At 41.5% G+C, this 25,498-nt stretch overlaps 1 protein-coding gene across 3 annotated transcripts in view; it reads right to left on the bottom strand.

Moving 5' to 3' along the window:
- Positions 1-21,123, bottom strand: part of LOC309499805 (uncharacterized protein) — a 30,733-nt gene extending 9,610 nt beyond the window's left edge. For 2 of the 3 annotated variants that reach the window (XM_082171290.1, XM_082171291.1), the window contains exons 1-2: positions 20,563-21,123; positions 10,907-12,336 (exon numbers count right to left, since the gene is read on the bottom strand). In XM_082171290.1, the coding sequence (XP_082027416.1) occupies positions 10,907-12,336; positions 20,563-20,620 (1,488 nt within the window). In that variant the 5' untranslated portion in view covers positions 20,621-21,123. Of the gene's footprint in view, positions 1-5,207; positions 8,193-10,906; positions 12,337-20,562 lie in introns of those variants that run through there. The other variant, XM_082171289.1, reaches the window with a different exon arrangement.
- Positions 21,124-25,498: the final 4,375 nt, after the last annotated feature.

Here is a 25,498-nt window from a genome sequence, read left to right as displayed (position 1 = left end):
GCTGCTCCGTCTGTCTGAAAACAGATGAGCGAGACACATATGCCCTTAATGCCCTGACCGGGCAAAGGAAGCCTGCGTCACCTTCCTCTTCAGATACCGGCAGGGCCGACAGGGAGATAACCTGTGCCCTAAACGGTGTATTGAGGGATTTTGGAACGTATCCGTGCTTTGGTTTGAGTATGACTCTCGAGTCATTAGGTCCAAACTCCATACACGTCGCGCTCACTGAGAGCGCTTGCAGATCCCCTATGCGCTTCACTGAAGCGAGAGCCAGAAGAAACACTGTTTTGAAAGACAAGAGTTTCAGGTCTATTGACTGTATTGGCTCGAATGGGGCACCTTTCATGGCTTCCAGAACCGTGGAGAGGTCCCAAACGGGAACTGAGGGAGGTCTGGGAGGGTTCAGCCTCTTAGCTCCTCTAAGGAAGCGAATGACCAGATCGTTCCTTCCTAATGACTGGCCGAGCGGTGGTTCAGCGAACGCTGCTATGGCCGCCACATAAACTTTGAGCGTGGATGGGGTTCTACCCTTATCCAGTAGCTCTTGTAAAAAAGAGAGGATCTCCGTCACCCCACAGCATGAGGGCGGAGTACCACTCGCTGCACACCAGCTAGTGAACACAGACCATTTTGAGGCATAGAGCCGCCTAGTGGATGGGGCTCTAGCCTGTGTGATCGTGTTTAACACTCCCGCTGGGAGGTTAAACGCTCCGGGTAAGGATGCAAGATCGAGCCGTTCGCCTGTGTGAGGAGATCCCTCCTCACCGGTATCGGCCACGGGGCGGTACTCGTCAGCTGCATCAGGACTGGAAACCAGGCTTGGTTTGTCCAGAATGGGGCGACGAGCAGCACTGGGCATCCGCTCTCCCTGATTCGCTCTAACACCTGGGGTAGGAGCGTGACAGGGGGAAACGCATAGAGCGGGCAGCGGGGCCAGACGTGAGCCAGCGCGTCCCTGCTCTTGGAGAAAAATTCTTGGCAATGAGCGTTCTCTTGAGACGCAAATAGGTCTATTTTCGCTCTGCCAAACGTCTTCCACAGCAGTTCAACTGTCTGCGGGTGCAAAGACCATTCTCCTGCCGGAATATTGTTTCTGGACAGTCTGTCTGGCCCCACATTCAGAAGGCCGGGCACATGCGCTGCCCTGAGCGAGCGCAGATTGTGCTGAGCCCAGATCAGGAGGCGTTCCGTCAGCCTGTGAAGGATTCTGGATCTGATACCTCCCTGGTGATTTATGTAAGCCACCACTGACATGTTGTCCGAACGGACCAAGACGTGGTGTCTTTTTATATGGGGACAAAAACGCCTTCATTTCCAGGCAGTTTATATGCAGAAGCTTTTCCCGTTCCGACCACTGGCCGAATAACGGTCTGCCCTCGAGCAGCGCTCCCCATCCCGAGGTTGAGGCGTCCGTAGACACCACCTTCACACTCGAGGAAGTCCCCAGGCTTACACCTAACCGGTACCAGTCGGTCACTGTCCAAGGTTTCAGAGCTGCAACGCATTTCTGATCGACCTTGAGGAGCGCGAGACCGGAGGTCCAAGCTCTGCGCGGCGCGCGCGCTTTCAGCCAGTACTGCAGCGGGCGCATGCGAAGCAGACCCAGCTGAAGCACTGAGGATGCTGAAGCCATGAGACCCAGCATCCTCTGAAACTTTTTGAGCGGGACCAAAGCTTTGTGGCGAAAAATCTTTGTCATGCGCTGAATACTTAGTCTGCGCTGCGGCGACAGCTGTGCTGTCATAGACAGCGAGTCCAAATCTGTGCCCAGAAAGGATATTTTCTGACTGGGAGACAGCGAACTCTTCGTCCAATTGACTGTGAGACCCAAATTCTCGAGGTGATTGAGTAATACGGTCCTGTGTTCTATGAGCTCCGACTGTGATCGAGCTAGAACCAGCCAATCGTCCAGATAATTCAGCACTCGTATGCCTCGCAGCCTGAGGGGTGCGAGCGCTGCACCCATGCACATCGTGAATACGCGAGGTGCCAGGGATAGGCCAAATGGCAGGACTGTGTACTGATATGCCTGACCCTCGAAGGCGAATCTCAAAAATCGCCTGTGACGTGACGCTACTTGTATTTGGAAATAAGCGTCTTTCAGATCTATCGACATGAACCAGTCCCCTTGGCAAATTTGCGAGAGGATTTTCTTGGTCGTGAGCATTCTGAACCGTCGTTTCAGAAGTGCTTTGTTTAGCCGTCTTAGATCTAGAATGGGTCTGAGACCCCCGTCTTTCTTGGGTACCAGAACATATCTGCTGTACATGCCCCCTTCGCTCTGAGCTTGTGATAAGGGTTCTATAGCCCCTTTGCTCAGTAGCTTCGCTATTTCGGCTCGAAGTAGGTGTGCTACTTCCTTTTTCACCGTAGTTTCGATTCGCGCCGCTTTGCGTTGCGGGCGTCGACCGAACTGTAGCGAATAGCCTCTTTCTATAATGTTCAGCACCCACTCTGAGACCCCGGGGAGCTCTGCCCACGCTTTCGCGTGAGTGGCTAGGGGTGGAATGATATCTGGGCTCTGGCCGCGATCTAGTGGCGAGCGGAGAGCAACAGTGTGCTGTAACATGAGCGCCGCGTTTGCAGCATGCGAGACTGGGGGCGCGCTGATCACAGCGAGCGGTCTGCCCGCGCTCAGTTCTCCTGCAGCTGTGTGCTGAGGGAGAGCGAGCGTGGTGAGCCCCGTGGGGTTTAATATGTCTGTGAGCGAATGAGGGCGCGGGACAACGGGCCCATGCATAACGCTGAGAACACCGTCTGTTTGTGCAGACTGTATGTGCGTTGGTTTCGTTTTTACAGAAACCGTGAGACATGTAGCGTGTAGTGTTTGCGGGCACTGGGGCGTGGGCACAATCACTACATTTGGTGCACAACCGACATGAGTCGGTTTTATTTGTGCGGGCCGTGTGTGGCGGGCCGTGTCTGTGTGTAGGAATGGGCACTGGGCAGTGGGCATGTTTACTACACTCATAACACCATCGGCCGTGGCCGGAATACCAGAAAATACACTCTTTTTGGGATTTATCTGGGTCGCCGTAAAAACGGCGTTTGTGTGCAGGCAAGCGGGCTGTACTGCCGACTTGTTTACTGCGAAATACGCTGGAACAGTCGCAATTACTGGAACTGAGCGAGCGAAAATTTTCGGTGGAAGTTCGGCCGCAGCGGGACTTGAACACCGTCGCTTCCGTAGGCTGGCTAGGAAGACTTAGAGGCCTCGGGCTTTACCTCAATCCTCGGCCGTGGCCCACGCGGCGGGGGGCGGCGGCCGGCGGAGCGAGTGCGCGGTCTCTGATCCTTGGGCTGACGGCGCTGTGGGGCGGCGGCAGCTGGGGGTTGCGGCTGAGAGCTGCGAGCAGACGGCTGTTTTGAGCGACCTGCTGCGGAGCTCGAGCGCTTGGGCAGGAAATGTTTCATGGCCTGCGATGTCTTTTGAACCTCGGCGAATCTGTCTGCGAAATCCTTGACAGAAGATCCGAAGAGGCCAGCGGGGGAGACGGGGGCGTCGAGAAAAGCAGAGCGCTCCGAATCCGACATCTCCGAGAGCGTTAGCCAGAGGTGTCTCTCAGCAACGGTGAGAGACGCCATGTTCCGCCCCATGGCCTGCGCAGCGGATTTAGTGGCGCGAAGGGCGAGATCCGTCGCGCTCCTCAAATCCGTGAGATTCACAGCTTCCGGTCCTTCCTCGTCCAATTTGCGGAGAAGGTTGGCTTGGAAGATCTGGAGCACGGCCATTGAATGAAGCGCCGAGACAGCCTGTCCGGCGGCGGTGTAAGCGCGACCGTGCAGGGCTGAGGTAGTACGGCAGGCTTTAGATGGCAGCGCCGTCTTAGCGCGCCGTCCAGCAGAGGGCGGGCAAAGATGGGCGGCTACCGCTTCCTCGACGGGAGGAAGAGAGTGGTACCCTTTGTCCTTAGCACCGTCGACTACGGAGAATGCTGCGGACACGGGAGCACGCACTCTGGCTGAAAAGGGGGCGCTCCAAGACTTAGCTACCTCTTCGTGAAGCTCAGGAAGGAAGGGAGCTGGTCTTGAAGGATTTGAAGCACGTTCCCTTTGTAGAAAACAGCCGTCCAGGCGGTTGAGTGCAGGCTGTTGGGGCGTCGACCACTCAAGGCCGAGGCTCTGGACGGCCTGCTCGAGCAGACGCATCAGCTCCGCCTCGATGCTAGCTCTTTTCCCAGAGGGCCGGTGAGAGGGTGGTGCGAGGTCCGCGGAGCTCGACCAGTCCTCACTGCCCGACGCCAGGATAGAGCAACTGTCGTCCTCCACTCGTAAAGCTTCCTCATAGTTCTCAATGGCGGACGCGGCGGCAGACGGCGGCCGCTGACCGGCGGTGAGAGACTCGGGTGAAGCAGGCGGCGAAGCTGGCGGGCGCACCGGCGAGCTTTCGCGGGATGGAGGAGGTTCAGGGACCCGCTGAGCGCGGCGCTTTTTACGGCGCGGCAGCTCGGCGGGCGAAGGCGCGGGCGCAGCTTCGCGGAAGAATGCTCGGCGAGTCCGCAGAGTCACCATAGGCATTAATTCGCAGTGAGGGCAGCCGCCCTCGTCGAGCGCGATAACTGCGTGATCCTCACCCAGGCAGGAAACACAGATGACGTGGTGGTCCCCGTCGCTGAGTGGAGCTCGGCAAGAGCCGCAGGAAGAACGAGGCATCTTGAAAAAGACGCTCGTGCTCTTTTAGAAGGAGAATGTGCGTGTCGCAGCGGCAAACACACACACACAGCAATGAAAGGATATAGTACGCCGGAAAGCGTCAGCAGAAACGGCGACTGAAGGCGGCGAGATGTCGACCAGCTGCTTCACATGCACTAATCCCGCTGGGTGCTTGGCTCAGACGGCGTGGCTTCCTCTCGGGATCCAGCGATGCGAAGTCCGCTGAAGAGATGAAAAAACTGACCAAACCAGCCTCTCTGGGCCGTATTTATAGCCCTGGCCCCACCCGACTTCGGCGGGACATGACGTAATGGGCGCGAAGCGCCCTCATTGGTTCTGACGTCATGAGGAGCCTCTATCGATAGGCTGGTGCAGTTGCCGCAGAGCAGCCAATGGGCGCGCGAGCTGTCTCGCCCATGTCTGCATGCTGCTGCAATGCGTTTTACATTATTGCAAAATTAAGGATAATTTTTGGCTTCAATATCTCGAGGAAAAGAGGTTTTCCCCTAGCGTAAGATTTTCTTACGCAAGTACGAGAGACCTCTCGTAAGAGAACACCAAAACACTTCACAAGTCTCTGCTTTTAGACGCGCCTGAGCTTACATTGGATTTACCTCAGAAGAAGAAGAACGCGATTTGAAGACAAGAAAGATGTAAGGTAAGAAATTCTTACATAGGCTATTAGTTTGTTATTGTTGCATAAATTTCACATTGCAGTTGAACTGTTGCTAGATATATGGTGAATATTATAATATTTAGACCCGTGTTTACTGTTACTGTGTTTGTGGATATCTGCTCAAACGTAGATATGTATATGGTCACCATAATGTTTTATGTTTGAGCGTGATCGCGTTTGAATGTATCATATTTTGGATCGTGATCGCGTTTGAATGTATCATATTTTGGATCGCGATCGCGTTTGAAAAGCAAAACGCACCAAACGGCTTCATGTTTTTACAATTACCTCATTTCATATCATAACGAATGGAAACATTTGAAGTAAGGCCTGATAAAAAAAGCAATAACTAAAAAAAGCATGATAATCAATATATTTTTCTCTAGCTTAGTTGTTACTGAAATCTTTTGGAAGATTTATACTGCTATAGGTTATTGTTATTATTATTTTATCCAGCACTGCGCATAGATTATGCCTACAAGGCACAACAAACCTGGTGTTCATTATATTATATATTGATGGAAACATTTGTGTGTGTGTGTGTGTGTGTGTGTATTCTGTGAATTTTAAAAAGCAATTTTAACCAGAAAAATCTAAAAATGTATTCCCATAATCGTGCAGGCCTTTCTCTTGATATCAGTATGTTCACTTTTTTTTTTTCAGGGCCCAGATGACACTGAGTCCTGCTGACTTCAACATTCACATGAGTCTCTGCACATGAACATGGTAAAGTGAAAATCAAACACCTTGGAAATGAAAGGTATGTACAATGTTTTTAGGAATGGCACAAAGGTCTCTGTCTTTGGATAATTGTTTTCAATAAGTGCTTTTTTGGCATTTGTTGTGTATTTTTGGATTATGTTGTGTTGTAAATAAATCCAAACAATTTAAAAGCCATTCTTTTTTTAATCTCCTCATTTACAGTATTGTGCAAGGTTGGTCAGAATGACAGGGCCTGATAGCTCCTAATAGGGCCGTTAGGGGAGGGTCTTTGTCTTTCTCAGGTGTGAAAAGCTTACATATTAATGACCTCCTGCATAAAGCTTTCTTACACAAAACACGTCGTAAAAATTTTAAATCAATATATTGTCTTATCTGAATGAGCAGTCAGGGTGATTTTCACATAGTTTTAGAGCAAATATTCTAGGCTATGTCATACAATTTTCAAAAGTCTTGTGAAGAAATAATCAGTATGGGTTTCATGGCCTTATTTCAGTGAGAATTTATTTTTGTATTTTCACAAACCACGCATAAATGTCATTATCTCAAAACTACAAACTTTTACATACATGCTGCTGATATATTATTGTAGCAGAGTTTGTGCTGTTTGTGCAGTGTAATTAGACTTTAGCCATGAAAATGTCACAAGTAACAGAAATAACCACAAATGTCAGAGCATGTCAGAACACCTCCAGGGCCCAGAAAACAGCTCAGACCTCAGAGGGTTAAACAAATCTCTGAATATCTAATAAACATTTAATTTCACAAACCTTGCAGGTTTAATCGAATCCAGCTGTGATATCTTGTGAAGTGTGCATTACTGTCTGCGAGTGACGGTCGGTCCGTGCAAAGTGAGATATGCTGGTATATAACCAGTTGCCAACTGTGTCATATTCATATCGTTTTTACTGTGCTGTATGTAAAATGAATGTTACCTTGTCTTTATTTAAAAAAAAAAAAAAAAAAGATTACCAGCACGACATTACCAGATTACTGAGAGCCCTGTTACAGTGTTTATTCACGTTTCTTTTTATTCACATATTTATACATTTCTAAACAATTTCTTTGTGAAAAATACTGTAATAGGATTGCAGATTCAAGAAGTTGCCATATAAATTTGTTTGATTTGTTTTCTAATTTATTAAATATTGATTAAAATAAATGTATATAAAAATATCGGCTTTATATCGGCCATCGGCCACCCTGCTCTCAAAGATATCAGCCATCAAAAAAACAATATCGGTCGACCACTAATCCAGACAGAGAAGCGTGATTCGTCACTCCAGAGAACACATCTCCACTGCTCTAGAGTCCAGTGGCATCTCACGCTTTTCATTGCGCTTGGTGATGTAAGGCTTGGATGCAGCTGCTCGGCCATGGAAACCCAATCCATGAAGCTCTACGCACTGTTCTTGAGCCAATCTAAAGGCCACGCAAAGTTTGGAGGTCTGTAGCTATTGACTTTTTCATGGTCTACCACTTCATGGCTGAGTTGCTATTGTTCCAAATTGCTTCCACTTTGTAATAATACAACTAACAACTGACCGTGGAATATTTAGTAGTGAGGAAATGTCATGAATGGACTTATTGCACAGGTGGAAACCTATCACGGTACCACGCTTGAATTCACTGAGCTCCTGAGAGCGACCCGTCCTTTCACAGATGTTTGTAGAAGCGTCTGCATGCCTAGTGCTTGATTTTATACAACTGTGGCCATGGACGTGATTGGAACACTTGAATTCAATGATTTGGAGGAGTGTCCTGTTAGATTTTGGTGTATTTGGCCGACCAGTCGTTTGGGTGGCTCGCCAATGTATTAGATTTCTCCAATACATAAAATAAGTAAGCTTGACCAGAGTTCTTGTGGGGAGAAGAATTTATTGAAGGTTTGTAGTGTAGCAGTCCTTCAGCAGCGATATTAGCATGTCGCCCTTCAACAATCTTAACCCAAAGTTCTGTGTCTTGAGACAGAACTTTATACATGAAGACAAAAGGGCTACAAACAAAGGAAAACTGTTAGGACCTCCCACAGGAGATCGATCTAACTTGCTAATCCACTCTGAGCAATACTGATTACCAATCAGTTTCTATGGGCCATACATCTGAATGGGTCATTCATATGTACGGGCCATTTGGCACACACCTTTGTAGACACAGACAGAGTGCATTACATCTGATACACAGTCACGGTGTAGATGAATCTGATGACAGACACTGTTTTCAGTTGATTAAATCTAAGTCACAATGTAGATGAATCTGATGACTGAAAATACAAAATCTATCAGTCCCAATACTTTAGGCAAAATAGTGTATATTTTGTTATATCATTTTCAGCTTTTAAATATTTTTAAATATAATTTTAAGTAATTTTACACACTTAAAGCAATATCGTATAGCATATTGGATATTGCATTATTTAGCCTCTTAGTGGTCCGACGTCCCGCCCGCGGGCCATTGGGTGTGTAAGAGGTTAAACTTTTTCAAAGACAAAACTCAAAAAAATAAAAATAAACATGTTACATATCTCTGGAAAGCTGAGATTCTCGTGATTCGAACGATGTAAACCATTTTAGGATACAATCAACACAGCGGGTACAATCTGTGTCTTTGTCAGACCACCAACAGCCAAATAAACAAACATAAACTGGAAGAAACTCACCCATGAAGCCTTCTGTTAGTTCACTGATCCATTACATTCCAACAAAAATGGTTTGGTTACACTCTCAAGGGTCCATACAATCCAATTCAGCGAAGTATTTAGTCCATAACACATTTATATATCAATAAGCATCCGTGGAATGTAGTAGTAGCATTTCAAGTTAGCCGACAGAGCTGTCACAACTTCGACGCATTCTATGGTCTAGTTTCATTTCACATGTAAACATGAAGAAAAATGTGATGTCAAAATGGCCGCTGACCCCTGAACTTTTGATAGACAGGTCATTTGAGCCAATCGGTCCATGATAGAGGTGTCATAAGGTATCAATAGCCAAGGAGCGCCTATGATGAAGAATGGTACCTCCCTCTCTTTGATTGACAGTAAATCGATCCAGTTGAAATGGATGATGGAAATGACTGACTTTTCTGATAGCCAATGAATTTCTGTAAAGAATAATATGCAGCTTTAGTGGGACGATTCATTTGGTCATGCGTGAAGTTCGTGCGCAAAGCAGCTTAGTGATTCATGCGTCCGTGCGTAAAGGTAGCATTGAACGAGTTTACGAGTGAAAGAAGGTAACAGGTGAAAAATGGCAAAGATAACTATAAAAACACACTTCTTACTTGAAGTTATTGAACAGTGTACTCGCCGTGATAGTGATGAGTCGGAGGATGCTATTTCTGATGAAGAGAGCGATGTTTCATCCATTGACTCGGTAGCAGAGGAGATGTCTTTGGATAGTGGAGACGTCACTCTCGACAAGTAAGTGTTTTATTATATTATACAACATATTTTACTATATATACTGAGGTATGTGTTTGTTTTTAGGTGTACTTGTCAGCTTATGTCGTGTGTTTGGTGTGTTAGGTCGAGTGTGTGTTTCTGTTTTGACATGTAGCCTAGGCTAGCACTAGCAGCTAACGTTACCTGCTAACTTCTGTCGTGTGCTTGTGCAGGAATGTTTGTTTTTGTGGGCTCAAGTACAGGTGTGTGTGTGTGTGTTTGTGCGCTCGTGCAGGAATGTTTGTTTATGTGGGCTCAAGCACAGGTGTGTGTGTTTGTGCGCTCATGAATGGTATAAGCCTGGTTGTTTGTGTGCATGTGTTTCTGTTTATATGTGTGTGGATACAGAAACAATGTAAATGTTTTGCAAATTACTTGTTTCTTTTTTTATATATTTTTATCACAGACCATCATCTGAAAATGAATCTGACGTGCCAGTCAGTAAAAAACATACTGAGGGACAGAATGACAGCACCTCATCAGGAGAGGAGCCCCATCCTCCACCTTCCCAGAGAGGTTCTGCCAGCAAAACACCAAGAGGCTGAGCATATATATTTATTTTATATGGTGAATTATAATATTAAAGTGTTTTAATACATAGCACTTGTTTTGTCTCTTTATTTGTAGAAAGTTTGGTTTCAAGAATTGAAAAAAAAACCCCCACTATAATGTGTTTATTCTTCAGTTTCTATGTATCAGCAATTACTGACAGTGAATCTGGATAAGGCATATAATAGCTCTAAGTGTAACCTTTCATTAGAGCCCAAAATTATGACTGTAGAGTAAAGCATTGAAGAATAGCAGCATGTTATGTGTCTGTGGTTACAAAGGGTCATTTGGAGTCTCCAAGTGGCCTTTTTTGGGGAGCGCCTAGACATAAACTTAGATAAACATGTGTAAAACACTCATTATCTAAGGTATTGTTATAAAATGTTAAACTGGGTTTGGTAAGGCTTCATTCTGTGATCCCATTGTGTTTTCCAGCTAATACCTCCCAGCTGTAGTTATCTGCAGGCATGTTTTTACAAAAAAAAATTGTAGGCGGAACATATTTCCCCCTTTTTTAGTGTGTTCAAAGTTCTATTACTCAATACCAGTAAGACTTACAGTTATTCTGACAGTTCAGGAACAAAAGAGGAAGTTTTGTCCTCTTTTGTCCCCTTTCAAAAGAGACCAAAACCATGCATATACTCCAAATGGTTCAAGAACAGCATGCAATTTAATTTGGGTAGGCCTTTTTTTAGGCGTTTTTGGCAAAATGTGCAGGACTGCTAAAGGGTTAACAAGTTATTGTTTTAATATCACACAGTTGATGTTAGATCAACCAACAAAATGTCATGATGCTCATCCTAGCTGATAAGAATCTAACTTACACAGAACAGACTGTGTTTCTCAGCACATAAAGATGCACTTACCGTGATCTCAGACTGCGGTGATGTGGTTTCTCCTCTGCATGGATCTTCATGTTTCTTCAGTTGACTTATAAAAGAAAAACTCATTCCACACTGATCACACGAGTGCAGCTTCTCTCCAGTGTGGATCCTCTCATGTGTTTTCAGTTCTGCGGAGCGAATGAATCTCTTGTCACAGTGTGAACACTTGTATGGTTTTTCTCCAGTGTGGATCCTCTCATGTGTTTTCAGTTCTGCGGAGCGAATGAATCTCTTGTCACAGTGTGAACACTTGTATGGTTTTTCTCCAGTGTGGATCCTCTCATGTGTTTTCAGTTCTGCGGAGCGAATGAATCTCTTGTCACAATGTGAACACTTGTAAGGTTTTTCTCCAGTGTGGATCCTCTCATGTACTTTTAGATATGACGACTGATTGAATCTCTTGTCACAATGTGAACACTTGTATGGTTTTTCTCCAGTGTGGATCCTCTCATGTGTTTTCAGATTTAATGATATACTAAATCTCTTGTCACAGTGTGAACACTTGTACGGTTTTTCTCCAGTGTGAATCATCTGGTGTAGTTTTAAACATTGTGCTGAAGAAAAAGTCTTCTCACACTCAAAGCACATATGAACTCCTACACCAGTATGAATTCTTTGATGTAATTGTAAATTATACAGCAGTGAAAAACTCTTTCCACATTCAGAACATGAGTGAGACGACTTCTTCATATGAACCCTCAGGTGTGCCTTCAGGTTTGATGCCCTAAGAAATTTTTTTCCACATTGATCACATGTGAACGTTTTCTCTCCGATGTGGATCCTCATGTGAACATTAAGGTGTCCTGATTGTGCGAAACTCTTCCCACATTGATCACATGTGTGAGGTTTCTCTCCAGTGTGGATCATCATGTGTCGACTAAGATTTGGTTTTTGTGTGAAACTCATCCCGCACTGATCACAAGTGAACGGCTTCTCTCCAGTGTGAACTCTCATGTGTTGCTCAAGACAACCTGTGCTTGTGAAACTCTTCCCACACTGAGCGCAGGGGAACGGCTGCTCTTCAGTGTGGATCCTCATGTGTAGTTTAAGAATACGTTTGTCTATGAAACTCTTCCCACTCTGAGTGCAGGGGAACAGCTTCTCTCCAGTGTGGATCCTCATGTGAATCTCTAGACTATCTTTCCTTGTGAATCTCTTCTCGCACTGATCACATGAGAACGGCTTCTCTCCAGTGTGAACTCTCATGTGACGGTCAAGATTACGTGTGTTTGAGAAACTCTTTCCACACTGAGTGCAGGTTGTAGATTTCTTGGCTCTTCTTCTCTTTAAAAATGTCTTTTTAGTCTTTGAGCGACTCAAAGGTTTTCCTCCAGGTTTGACATGATGCTTCTCCTTCACTTCACTCAGTTCTTCACTCAGTTCTTCACTCTCCTCCTTCACTTTTATCAGCTCTGAAATGAAAGAAAATGATTTAATTTTCAAAATAATCAAAATAATTAAAAGAGAGAAATATGAAGTGAAAGGACATAAAGTCTAAGTGGTATTTTCGCTCATATCTTCATGAAACAAACACAGATCGTAGAAAATGACACCATTATTTACAGCAGATTCTCATGATTAAAATAGAATCTATTGCGTTGATCACGAGATATTCCTCACGAAGGAACAGTTTTAACCATCTGGGGTCTGAGGGGTTTTTGGGGCCCTTGAGATGTTCTGACATGCCCTGACATTTGTGCTTTTTTCAGTTGCATATAAACATATTAATGGCAAAGGTGTAAATTCACTCTATATAGCACAAACAGGGCTACCATAATATGTGAGCCATGTGTATGTACATGTTTTCATTTTTGAGAGAATAATGTTTATGCGTGGTTATTGAAAAAACTAAACTAAAATTTCTGAAATAAGGCCACAAAACACATAGTAAATATGTGTCAATAAGACTTTTGACTAATGGATGTCCTCGCCTAGAGTTTTTTCTTCAAAATTATGTGAAAATAGTCTTGCTTTATCGTTCAAATAAAACCATACATTGATTTAAATTGATGTAAAACAGGTTTTGCTTGGAAAGCCAATATGCGAGGGGGCGTGAACGAGGAGTGGTTTACACCTTAGAATACAATGTCCCACCCACTCTGCATAATTAGCCATTCACTCAGGTGTGACACTGACTGAGCCACAATGCAAGGACAAAAGATATATTTAGAAGAAGTCTTATATTGACCATTTAAGATTTTGCTTACATCTATCTTGTAAATATGTTTTGCTATTTTATTAAAAAGGTTACAATTACAACAATAATTACAATTTCAACAATATTTCAAGTGTACTCTTTCTTTGTAAAAAAAAAAGATTATAGGCCTACATTTTATCTATGTATTCATTAGTTTGAATATAGTCAACATTGGAACAGCTAACATCTTAATTGATGACTTTATTTTTGACAAAAATAGATATAGAAATTGCTAAACAAAAGCTTATTTGACGTGGCAGTATATTCTACAGTAAAAACTGTACCCAAATCTAGTCAACAAGATGTTGTCTTTCATATTTCGCCTGACTGTAACGTTGTTTTCATGAAATATTAGGGCATATTGTTAATTTGCAGTTTAATACGTTGCTTATACAAATAGCCTACATTTTATTTCAACATATTTCAGTCGAATTTTCCTTTCCTCAGTATAGCAATACAGTTTGCTAAAACATCATCATTCATTCACACACGCAATTTAAATTTAACTTCTGGCAAAGATGAAGTTGACGATAGGCTATTGACTCGCGATCTTCGCAGTAGGCTAGTGAACGCACCGGAGAAATGCACATTTATTAGGCTACATAGTTTTTTGTTTTGGATGGTTTTGTTTAGAACCAGCTTTCTGTAAATATATTTCACATTTTTTAGACATGTGAGGCGAGTAGGCTACGGTCTGGTTAATGATGATCTCCAGTTCAAGCACCTTATGTTGTGATTGCTATAGCCTATATTTACTTTAAATCCAGGAAATTTGTTAATGAAAAAATTATAAAAATTAAGATACAATTGATACAAAACGAAATTCGTTTTAAAGAAAGGATTTGTAGTTTCTGTTTTGAGGTCTCTGTGAAAGTTTGAAAGTCTTTTAGTGGCTTTCAGAGCGCTCGCGTCCATAATGGAGAACTGTCACGTAATATTGTTTTTTCCTCATAAATGCGAACACGAAAAATAAAAGACAAAAGACTTTTAAGTAAAACTTACTCCGAAATTGTGTCCTCGGCGGAATTCGCTCTTCAAAATGCTGCCGTTTGTAGTCTGAGTTACAATCTTCCTCTGAGGAAACAACTTCCTCGCTGTCCAGAATCATCTGAAGGACGTCTTTACTGGAGAAGCGTGCCATACTCAAAACGCGATGAACTATCTGTAAGTCTGATGAAGAAACTGTGTTTTTATGGCATTGATCGGGGGGCGTATGCGATGCATACTAGATCACCTAAACTATTTACCATTTGAATAGCGCCGGGGGCGGGGCGGCCTCAACTCATTATAGAGATAATGAGGCAGAAGGAAAAACGGTACCTCTCCTTGCTTTCAAATGGATTACATGAGTTGAAAACATTCGTTTTTTATATAAATGACTTCATTTAAAAGAAGAGATTTCAAGCTTCATAAAGACATATCTCACGTGTCTGTGTGAGAAGTATTCGGTGAGTTATTGTTCATTTTCGGACGCGTTTCAGAATGGACTACACTGACAGAGAGAAGGCAGAACTCGCTTCGTGTTTATTTTTCTTTATTTGGCGAAAAGCTCAACACTTTGTTTTTATTATGAGTATACACAAAAATAATACACATTTAACAGAATCGATTGATGTACGAAACTCCTATGAAAAATCAAAGTCAACAGAGTATTTATGAGTTTATTTTACACTGATAAAAAAAAAGCGAGCTGGTATCGCCGGCGATACCGTAGACCTCAGGGGGTTAAAATGCCCATTAAGGGCTTCAAGGGCTAAACAAAAAGGCTTCCTTTTTTCCAAATGCTGTAACTTTTGATTACTTTATGATGTCACCACAAAATTTGATCTGGATGCAGCTCACACGTAGGGAAACTTCACCAAAAAAAGAAATGTCCTCCCACCTTGTTTCCTTTCTGAGATATTGCATGTCAAATAAAAAACGTAAAATAATAAGAAGAAAATGTTTTTTTCTTTCTTTTATAAGCAGTTTCTCAGGATGAGAACATCCTGATGTTTTTTTTCAAAACAATTCTTAAAATGTCTTCAGGGCTTAAATGTTTAAATCATTACCGCTGTGTGGAGATTATGATGAGAGAAGTTCTGTGTAAACGCACATAAAAATAGACCTTTGTATGGTTGGAAAAATACACACTTTGGATTCTGTTTGTTTCACAGAAGAATAGTTGCTGTGGCAACAATGAGTTGTTTTAGGGAATTAGCAACTCAAATGAGGGGTAATATATATATATTAGGGCTGTCAAAGTTAGCGCATTAATAACGTGTTAACGCAAAATCATATTAACGGCACAAATTTTTTTTAACGCTCGATTAACGCAGCGCGTATTTTCTGTTTGACCCGTGGCCCAACCCCTAGTTGGAGAAATGGAGATACACAGTGTTGGCAACTTAGTGACATTGCAGACCCCTTTAGCGATTTTTTTCCCTTCAACAAAGCGCCCAAACCTTATTCAGTTTCTGAGAATCTACCGGTACTGCTCTCTCAGCACGCACGCACGTTTATTTAGTTATTGCGCAATCTGTCCGTTTAGCGAACTGTATACGCGACTTCCTTATCAGAATTTACAGGCCTGTAAACAACGACAATAACCTTCCTCTGGCCACAAGGAATGATATTTTCATGTAAGGCACTTTAGATATCTCAATAGTCAAACCAAGTAGAGCTTTGTAGTTTAAATCATCATTTTCAGGGACTCCAAGTTATGGAACAATGAGACCGATTCAATTAAAAGATTATGGAGTTTAATAAAAACCAACTAAGGATTACGTATCAGCTGCGGCACGTACGAAATATGCTTAATCTTAAATTCGTTTTGTTTGTGAATACACTGAACGAAGGACAAATATCAAACTGAGGTAGGTAGAAAGAAAAAGACTTAGAGTAAAAACGAAATTAGAAAGTAAATGAAGAACTCCGGCTGGAGTCCGTAGTGAAGAAATGGATCTCTCTCTGGCGTAGAAACTGCCTAGAATAAAGTGTTGCTCCGTGTTTTGAAGGAGCTAAAGTCACGCCTTCTTATGTGCATGAGCCAATCATTTGGGAGGACGCGTGGCGGTAACACTCCTTTTGTTCACGAAAGTACATGCCCTCTGGGACGAAGTGCAGAAGAGACATAATTTGGTCATAATACACTTATAAACTGTTATTAATGAAAGACATGCATCATTTGGTACTTTATGTTAAGGATTCGACTGATTAAAACAATACCACGAACGATAATTCTGTGAGCTAATAACAAGATGATACATGATTGAACGTATATCAAATTGATTACATACCAATAAAGCTTATAGTTATAGTAATTTGTGTATGGGGACCATGAAACACAACAAGGAATACATTTTAAAAGGGTCATTGGAACACACGTGGTCAGGGATGAGAGTGTCTCTGTGTGTGTGTGTGTGTGTGTGTGTGTGTGTGTGTGTGTGTGTGTGTGTGTGTGTGTGTGTGTGTGTGTGTGTGTGTGTGTGTGTGTGCGGAGTCATTCAAAGTTCGAAGTCATTCAAGGTTCGAACCGTGTGGCCAACGAACGCAGAAGCCATATGTGTCTGTCATTACCGTAAATCCTCTAATATAGGCCCGGGCCTTTATTTTACTCAAGCGCATCGCAGCCCAGGCCTTTATTGGAAGTAGGCCAGAATTAGAGACAGGCCTTTATTTCTATTTGAGCAAAACGGACTACCAGTAGAATGAATAAAAACGAGATTTTGTGTCTATTTGAACCTATAAAATACTAGGTTAATTTATTGAAAACGTACAGTTACCATATAACATTATGGTATGCATACAGAACATTAACAACAAATAAATATAATATAAATTATATTTTTTTGTGAAAAGCAATGATTCATTTTGAAACAGTATTTGTTCCAGCTGTAGTAGCTCCACAACAGCGCGCATCTGTGCATTCATTCATTCTTCATATTTAAAAACAATTTTTGCATGTAACTTACAGACACTATTGCGATTAGAACAAAGCAAATAGAACTGACCTGACCTATTTCTCAGCTGGATCCGTTGCTCCTCGAAATAATACTTCCAAGCACTTCTGAGGTAAATCCAGATGATTGTGGCGTTCACAGGTTTGCGTGGATCGTCTCAGATTATTTGCGTTTGAATAGCGCGCGCTCTCCGTAATTAAGATCAAAGTCAACAGAGTATTTTGAATCTCTTTTGCACTTAAGAAAAAAAAGCGAGCCTATAGCACCAGCGCGATTGTCGATCCCAGGGGGTTAAAAAAATAGATTATCGCCAAAAATCCTCTTTGGCTCCGCAGCTGCCATGGTAAACAACATTAGCCTACCGGTGACTGAAGTCTCACGTGCGAGTCAAGAGCGAAGTGATTGACATGACCAGGCTACCGTCAAACATTGCCCCCCTGTGGTATTTGCATGTTACTATCACAAGCATAATGTTGTGGCCTGCCCAGAAAAACGTTGGTTCTAATAATAGCCCCGGCCACTATAAGAGACCGGCCTTTATTTACCTCAGCCGACAGCGAGACCGGCCAATGTTAGAGACCCTGCCGCTAATGGAATACAGGCCAATATTAGAGGATTTACGGTAATATTGTTGTCAAAACAACTAAAGATTCGTAATGTGAGAATTATAGACTGAATCAATCAAGGATATAATGGATTTTAATCATTTTAATAATCGAACTAAGGATACTTCAAACTACAGTTAACACAAGGAGTACATGTATGTACAAAATACAGAACACAAACAAACACAAGACTAAACGGATAATGAAAATGAGAGAAAGAGATCAGAAGATGAGAGAGGTGAGAGAGAATGAGAGAGTGAGGATGAGAGAGTATGGAAGAGGAAGGAAAGAGATCATCTGAAATGATCACAGTAGACTAAATCACAGACAGTAACCTTTTGACAGACAACAAGGAATCAAATCACTTTGGAAAAGGGGATAGACAACCGTAAGCAGCATTTAAAAGCTCGGTTATACTTGCACATGGTCCGCTGTGTTGCTGAGGCAGGCGCGTTTTGGAGCTAGGCGTGTTCTCTCATGTCTTCCGGGGCGAGCAGACTCGCGCAAAGTTTTAAAGGTTCACCGAACGTGAAGTTACCAAAGAAATGATTCAGAATTAATCTCCCTCGTGGAGGGAGAGGCGAATATGAAAATAAAACGTAGTAAAGGAAAGAAAAGAAAGGTCGGGAGTGACGCGGAGGGGCGCGTCCGACGACGGTGGCCGAAACCGGTCCGAAGCTGGTGTTTTCCCGAAGTTTGACCGAAGAAGAGAGAGAGTTTGGAAACTGAAGGTTCGGACTTTTATCAGTGTCCCGTGTACGCCTCCTTTTAGCGTGGAGGACGAATCATCTTAGAGCATTTCGAGCGGAAGGTTTTCCTTTGTCCTGTTAGACACGCCCACTCGAATGAGTCATGAGTGAGATCGAATTTGAGAAGATTTGCTCAAGACATAATGAAATGTGTCAAATGATACAAATTACTGCAACTGGTTATCGAAATTCAACTCCATCAGGTCAAAAGAATCGCACAGGTATCAAAAATAGAATATAGACATTGTAGCAATGCAAAGATACGTTATTATGCATTAGTATAGGCATTTGCAGTTCGATTAATGTTACAATAGGACATATATATGCTTTCCTATAGCTTACAAACACATCTTAACACAAAAGGGATATATTTAGTACATTTAAGAGTAGGGTTGGGAGCCGAGAACCGGTTCTTATCAGTGTTTTTGAAAAAATACCGGAACCGTGCGAAATTCCTAAGTTTCGGTTCCGAAACCGGTTCTGGTGCGCTGTTTTGGTGAAGTGGAGCGCGACGGTCTCACCTCATAAAAATAGTAATGAATAAAGCCCTCGCGCTCCTCAAATACGTTTTGCCTCAGATATCAATGGAGAGAGATAGAGAGTAAAGACAATAGAGCTGCACGATTAATCTTTAAAAGATCCTGATTCAAACACCCACGCGATCTTATCCTAAATTACAAAAATCTCACCCCTGAACATTCAAATCTGTTTGCGCTGTCGTTGACCCAGAGAGAGCAGTTGTCAATATGAAACAGCTTTACAAACACAGTAGGCCTATCGATATTTCTGTTACAAATATTCAAATAATCACAGAAGTACTGAGATAAAAGTTTAGAGTATAAACACTGATGTCTACGACAACCAAAATAGAGTAAATCACCTTTTGAAAGTTGCTGCCTTCAAATAACAAGTGTATCGATTACATCTGATGCTTTAAAACATTCATAAAGACGCATTAATTATTTTTTTTGTGTTCAGAATTTACAAAATGTATACAATGAGCGCATGAATGTCTTTTTTTCTAACCGTGTTTTTGTCTTATCCTGAAATACTACGTTAAGCCTGCAATAAGCGTTAATAGGCTACTCGGACTGGCGGATCGCAGCCGCTGCGGAGTAGCCCAGTGCCTGCGTGACTCGTCATAGACATAAATAGAGAGATGAAGCTCCGACAAAAATGTTCTCCCGCAAGACGCGTGCAGTTCTGTTTATTAACTGCTAGAGCGCTGATTTATCCAGTAATGAAACAAGTAAAGTCTTTATGAATCAATCATTCAAAACTATTTTAAAAATAATCTGTTCTACACACATCTTACATGGGTGTTCAAGCATATTCTACACCTTCTGAGAGGGTATTCTCCACTGCTGGAGATTATACAATAAGCTATAGGAGAGGTCCCAAATTATTCTAGAGAATTTTTATTTTCCTTCAGAATTTTTTATTTTTATTTTTTTATAATAATATGTTTTAATTAATAATATGTTGAATTTGTTGACATTAACAGTCTGTTAAACTCATTTGGGATTTTTCCCTTAGGCTACTACTATTTTTTTATTAGTTGTTTTAATATTTTTTAATGAATGGGAACCGGAACCGGAATCGTTTGGTGGAACCGGAATCGGAACCGGAAAATTTACGATTCCCAACCCTATTTAAGAGTGACTTTATGGGTAAAAAGTCCTTTTCTGTAGTAGGTTTCTGTGTGTGTGTGTGTGTGTGTGTGTGTGTGTGTGTGTGTGTGTGTGTGTGTATAGTCATGAGATTTAAAATCAGGGGACTTGGTCGAATCATTTGCTAACAATACAGGGCTTGTTATATATGTGTCATGCGCCAGGGAGACCCCAGCCAGAGACCCCATTACCCTGGGGCGTTATCTAGACATTGTGCATTGTTCTTACATTTTGCAGAAGAGTAAAAACAAAAAGCTCTTGTTTTCTCATCTGACGAAGGGGCTGTGTTTGAAAAGTCAGGATTCGCCTAATTCAGACCATCTGGCCGGATGCCAAGTCAGTGTCGCTACATATTATATTTAGTTTGAAAACCTGTTTAGTTTAACTGTTTATCTAAAAGTGATGAAGTGCTTGAATGTTTCTAACATGAATGTTCTTCAGCATCATGAATGAATGAATGAAGAATAAACACCAACCTCTTTGTTCTTCAGGATCTTCAGTGTGTTTCATTCTGCAGGGTTCTGGATCACTCATGTTCTCACTGTCCTCTTTAATAAACTCAGTCTTTGCAGATTTCAGCTCTTCCTGATGCTCTGATGCTCGTCTTCACTTGTAGTTGATGGGAATATTCCAGCATTTATTGGAGAATTGCTGTGGGAGGAGCTTCACCGATGATGTGAGTGATGTGGGAGGAGCTTCACTGATGATGAACTATAATGGGAGGAGCTGATCTAGCAAAATCAAAAATATATCAGTTACTGAGTTTGTTTTTATGCTCGTGGACAACAGAATATAAATAGAGTAAAATCTTCCATGTATAAACAATGGAAAGAAAAACAGTTATAAGCATAAACATAATACCCATCAAATACCCTCAGTCTGCTGACACCAATGAAATTAGCTTTAAGTGTCAATTTACAGGAGATCTGAAGACATCAGCATAATAAATGAGGTGAAAACAGGAACTATTGTCATGAAATAAAGAGTGTTTTCAGCAGATCTGTTAATATTGATGAGCCTCAGACTATCAACACTCATTCAACAAGCCACTCAAGATCATCAGCAGATCATCTCACTTTATACTTAGGTAAAGTTGGTTTTATATTCGCACATTCGCGGACTTCCGCGTTCAATAACTCGTGAACTAAACGTTGTTGCTACACAAAACACCTATCACATATAACTACAGATTAAACACCAGAAGCTACAACATAATTTTCCTCAAAACGATCTTTCCTTCGCACTGGACAAAATACATTGATCTCTATGCGCAGGCTGCTAAGAAGGGACCATCTGCAAAGTGCAAACCCGAAGGAAAGCTCGTTTTAAGAGGAAGATTTAAATATTAAAACAATGTTATTTGTGTAGTAACAATATTCAGCTCACGAGATATTGAACGCGGAACTCCGCGAATATGCGAATATAAAATAAACTTTACCCAAGTTGCAGACTTGATAATTTAGGACCTTCAGGACCACATACGTGGACAGCACCATGAACATAATCAAGTAAAAAAATAAATAAATAAAGTTGCCAACCAGGATAGAAATAGTTTCAGGTTTGATATTTGCTGCATATTTTTACTTTTTTGTAGGCTACTGTATACAAAAAATGTATGTATGTGTAATACGTAGCAAATATGTTTTATGTAAAAGTTACAGTAATTCACCAAAGGGATTTTTTTCATGTTCCAAAGGTTGTAGTATGGTCCTACTGACCAGACTGACTTACTACATGTGAAATTTTGACAATACCTCCCTTACTGTACGTTCAGTATACAAATATTAATTAAAAAAAATTACAGCAATTCACCTAAAGTATTTTTTCCTGTTCCAAAGGCTGTAGTGCTTTCCTAGTGATCAGACTGACTTACTACAGGTGGAATTTTGACAATATCTCCTTTACTGTACGTACAATAAACAAATAAGTTTAAGAAAAAATTACAGTAATTCCCCTAAAGTATTTTTTCATGTTCCAAAGGCTGTAGTGCTTCCCTAGTGATCAGACTGACTTACTACAGGTGGAATTTTGACAATAACTCCTTTACTGTATGTACAATAAACAAATATGTTTAAGAAAAAATTACAGTAATTCCCCTAAAGTATTTTTTCCTGTTCCAAAGGCTGTAGTGCTTTCCTAGTGATCAGACTGACTTACTACATGTTAAATACTGCCAATACCTTACTGTAAGTATAGTACAAACATATTATTATTAAAAAGTTACTGTAATTTCTCCTTTTTTCATGTTCCAAAGGTTATAGTATGTTCCCAGTGATCACTCTACTCAATTAACTTTGATAAATGTATTAGGTAAAAGTATGTATTAGAACTGCTGTTCCTTGTACAACACAATTCTTTCATTGATTAAAAAAAGCAGATATTTTAGGTTAATAATATTTTCAATGTTATAAATAAGCAACACCCTTATTGTAATTATTCAAGTTAAGTTTTTGTTATGAAGTCCTGAAGAAGTGGATTCTGGAACACACTGCTGCTTCAATGTATATCTAATGAGTGATTATAATCAAGGTATTAATCAATAGTTTTCCTTCTATATATCAAATGAGTTGAATGAATTCTCTAGGCTTATGAGATTTTACTTTGTTAAAGAAATTATCATTGCGATTATCGAAAATGTTATTTCATGTATCCTTTAAATGTCTGTATTTGATATCTGAGGTGTAACATAAGGGTCTGGCCCATGCCAGGAATGCAGTAACAGTGTTTGCTCATTTAGCCCGGCTTCCAGAGATGAAATATGGACTTCTTTAACAGGTGTCACTACATCCATCTGCTTTTCCAGGCTACCCTGATAGCAATGGTCTCAGGAGTCATTGAAACCTATAGTTGAGAGACCATTTCTTAGTTAAAGTCTTTACTTTACAGTTAGATTTAAAGTATCCACTCCTTGAGAGAAAGAACATGTTATCTTAATGTTTTGAGAAGACTCTCCTCCTCACCAAATCCAATCTTGAAGAAACTGTGTCTGTGTGTGTTAGTATTTTGGTTACATGTTAAGGAACAAGTGGAAATATAGCTGCAAGCAGCGATACGGGGCCAAGCTGAAGCAGCAGCAAGAGCAGGAATAGTAAAAACAGCAGAAATTGAAGAAAAAAGAGCTGGTTAGAAGTATAGGTGAAAATAAACTCAAAATGAACAGAAGTTCAGATGAGAATGAACATATAATGAACAAGACATACATTAATCCAAGAGGAAGAAAGATTAGTACAACGTTGAATAATAAAGGAATCGACATGACACAACATTACACACAATTGTTTTTAAATCATCCCACACGGGGCTCAAACCCATTATCTCTGGGTCAGATACCTGTCACTCATATCATTGCGCCACTGGGAAGTTGCGTTTTTAGCAAGATGAAGAAGGTCCAGTAGTTCAAGTGAGAAGCAATTCAAAATGAATAATTTTTTGTATAAATTCGCTGCATGTTGTATTTATCGAGTTCGCTCACATATAGACACCATGTCTGGAACAGAAGCAACTTTTACACCACAATACCTCTTGCGGTCTGGGAATGTGCCACACAGGATTCAAACCCACAACCGGAATGGTTCAGGGCTCATGGCACGTGGTTTAGCAGCTTGCGCCACTCAGTTGACGCTGTCTTACCAAGCTGCCGAGGAGAGGCTTAAGTGTAAGAATGAGCACACAAAGGCATGTTAACCAGATTAGTTAAGTTAGCAAGTTAAGTTAGCTTAATGCTAATGTAGTTTATGGTTAGCCTTATAGCTGAAGAGCCACATTAGAAAGAATGGCATCAGGTTAGCATGCTAACCAATTAGCATGCTAAGCAAACTACCATAAGGCAACAAATACAGGTCAAATTTGGAGAAAAGTATATCAGGAACGATAGCAAAAATAAAAAAATCTGTTCAGTCACTTCTGTGTGGCTTGGTCCAAAGATCATCTGAGCCAATTTTTGTAAAAATTTAACAAAATTTGAATGAGGAGTAGCACAAAAAAATTGAACACTGCCCATTACAGTAGTGGCCATTTTGAAAAGTACAGAGTCTTAATGTAAGATATTGATTGTGATCACCATAATGAGTGGAATCAGGTGTACTAAGTGTCATTTTACATCTATTTACATTCACATCTAGATCAAAGGGTTCAAAAGCTATAATCCTTTTAATGTTGAATTTTTGAACTGGTGGTGGCGCTATAGAGTTGGTCCTAGACTGGAGACTCAAAAATTGGTCCAATTACTATTCATTACAATCACTACAAGTGTGGAAGGTCACGACGTGCCTAAATTCAGGGTCCGAATGTCAGCCGCATAATTGATGGAGATATGCTTCAGTCTATCTATGTGTAGAAAATGTGTGATTATTTATTAGCCAATCAGAACCTACTTTTGATCACTGGTTCTGATTCTTGACTTCTGCCTGATAATAAACTGCAAACATTCTTCAGTCAGACTGATCTCATGAAATGGCGTATGTATGACACGCCAATTCGATTTCCATTTTTGGCGTGCTATCAACACGCATAATCGCTTTTCAGCGTGTTTATCAACGCCGTTGACTTAACGTTACATTACTGTATAGATATGACCTACCCCAACTCCCTAAAAGTCCCTAAACCTACCCGTCACTGGGGTTAATCTTCTCCTACTATCCTAGGAAAAAAAATTTCTTTTCCCCGGTATCACGACAAGACGTGAAATAATCACGTTGGTCCCCTTTGGAAAACGTGTAGATGTCACATTTTAACGCCCATACACGTTTGCCATATCTTGAAGATATCTGTACAATTTCCTATACCATTGTATAGATTATAAATGTAAGATCCCTTAACTCTACTCCCACACCTAAACATACCCATTTTAAGGGACAATATTAAAATGATAAAACGTAATGGACAGATATGTAGGAAAATGGCATTTTTATGAACAATATGGCATTAAAAGATAGTTTGAGCCACGAATCCTACCCCTAAACCTAACCATAACCATTTCTTAAAACTACCTAGGCAACAATTATAAAGAAAAACAACAGACAGACAAGTATAATCACAATAATTTATTTATACTAACCTTACAACACAACATCGATTCACAAAATACACCAATTTTATTAGCTTGATGTAATCCAAACCTTCAGAATCCATATATTATTTGCAAGAAAAAGATCCAAACTCAGCCCTTTATCCAGTAATCGTCATCTTGACCGTAAACGTCAAACTCCGCGCTTGTTATGAATTCAAATTCAAAAATTGCGCCCTCAAGAAGCGACAGGTTACTATGGTTACGGCATTAATATCAAACGTTCATTGGCTCTCGCCTGCTTCGTCACAGATTGCGTCATGCACATTCACATTTGAATTGAAGCGCGCACTGTGTGCCGCGCAGCCCTCAGAGGGAGCGAACCGAACCGAAGACGGATTAACGTT

Source organism: Leuciscus leuciscus (assembly GCF_965113295.1).
Source record: "Leuciscus leuciscus genome assembly, chromosome: 1".
In the NCBI taxonomy this organism is placed as follows: domain Eukaryota; kingdom Metazoa; phylum Chordata; class Actinopteri; order Cypriniformes; family Leuciscidae; genus Leuciscus; species Leuciscus leuciscus.
This window is presented reverse-complemented; position numbering and strand designations above follow the sequence as displayed.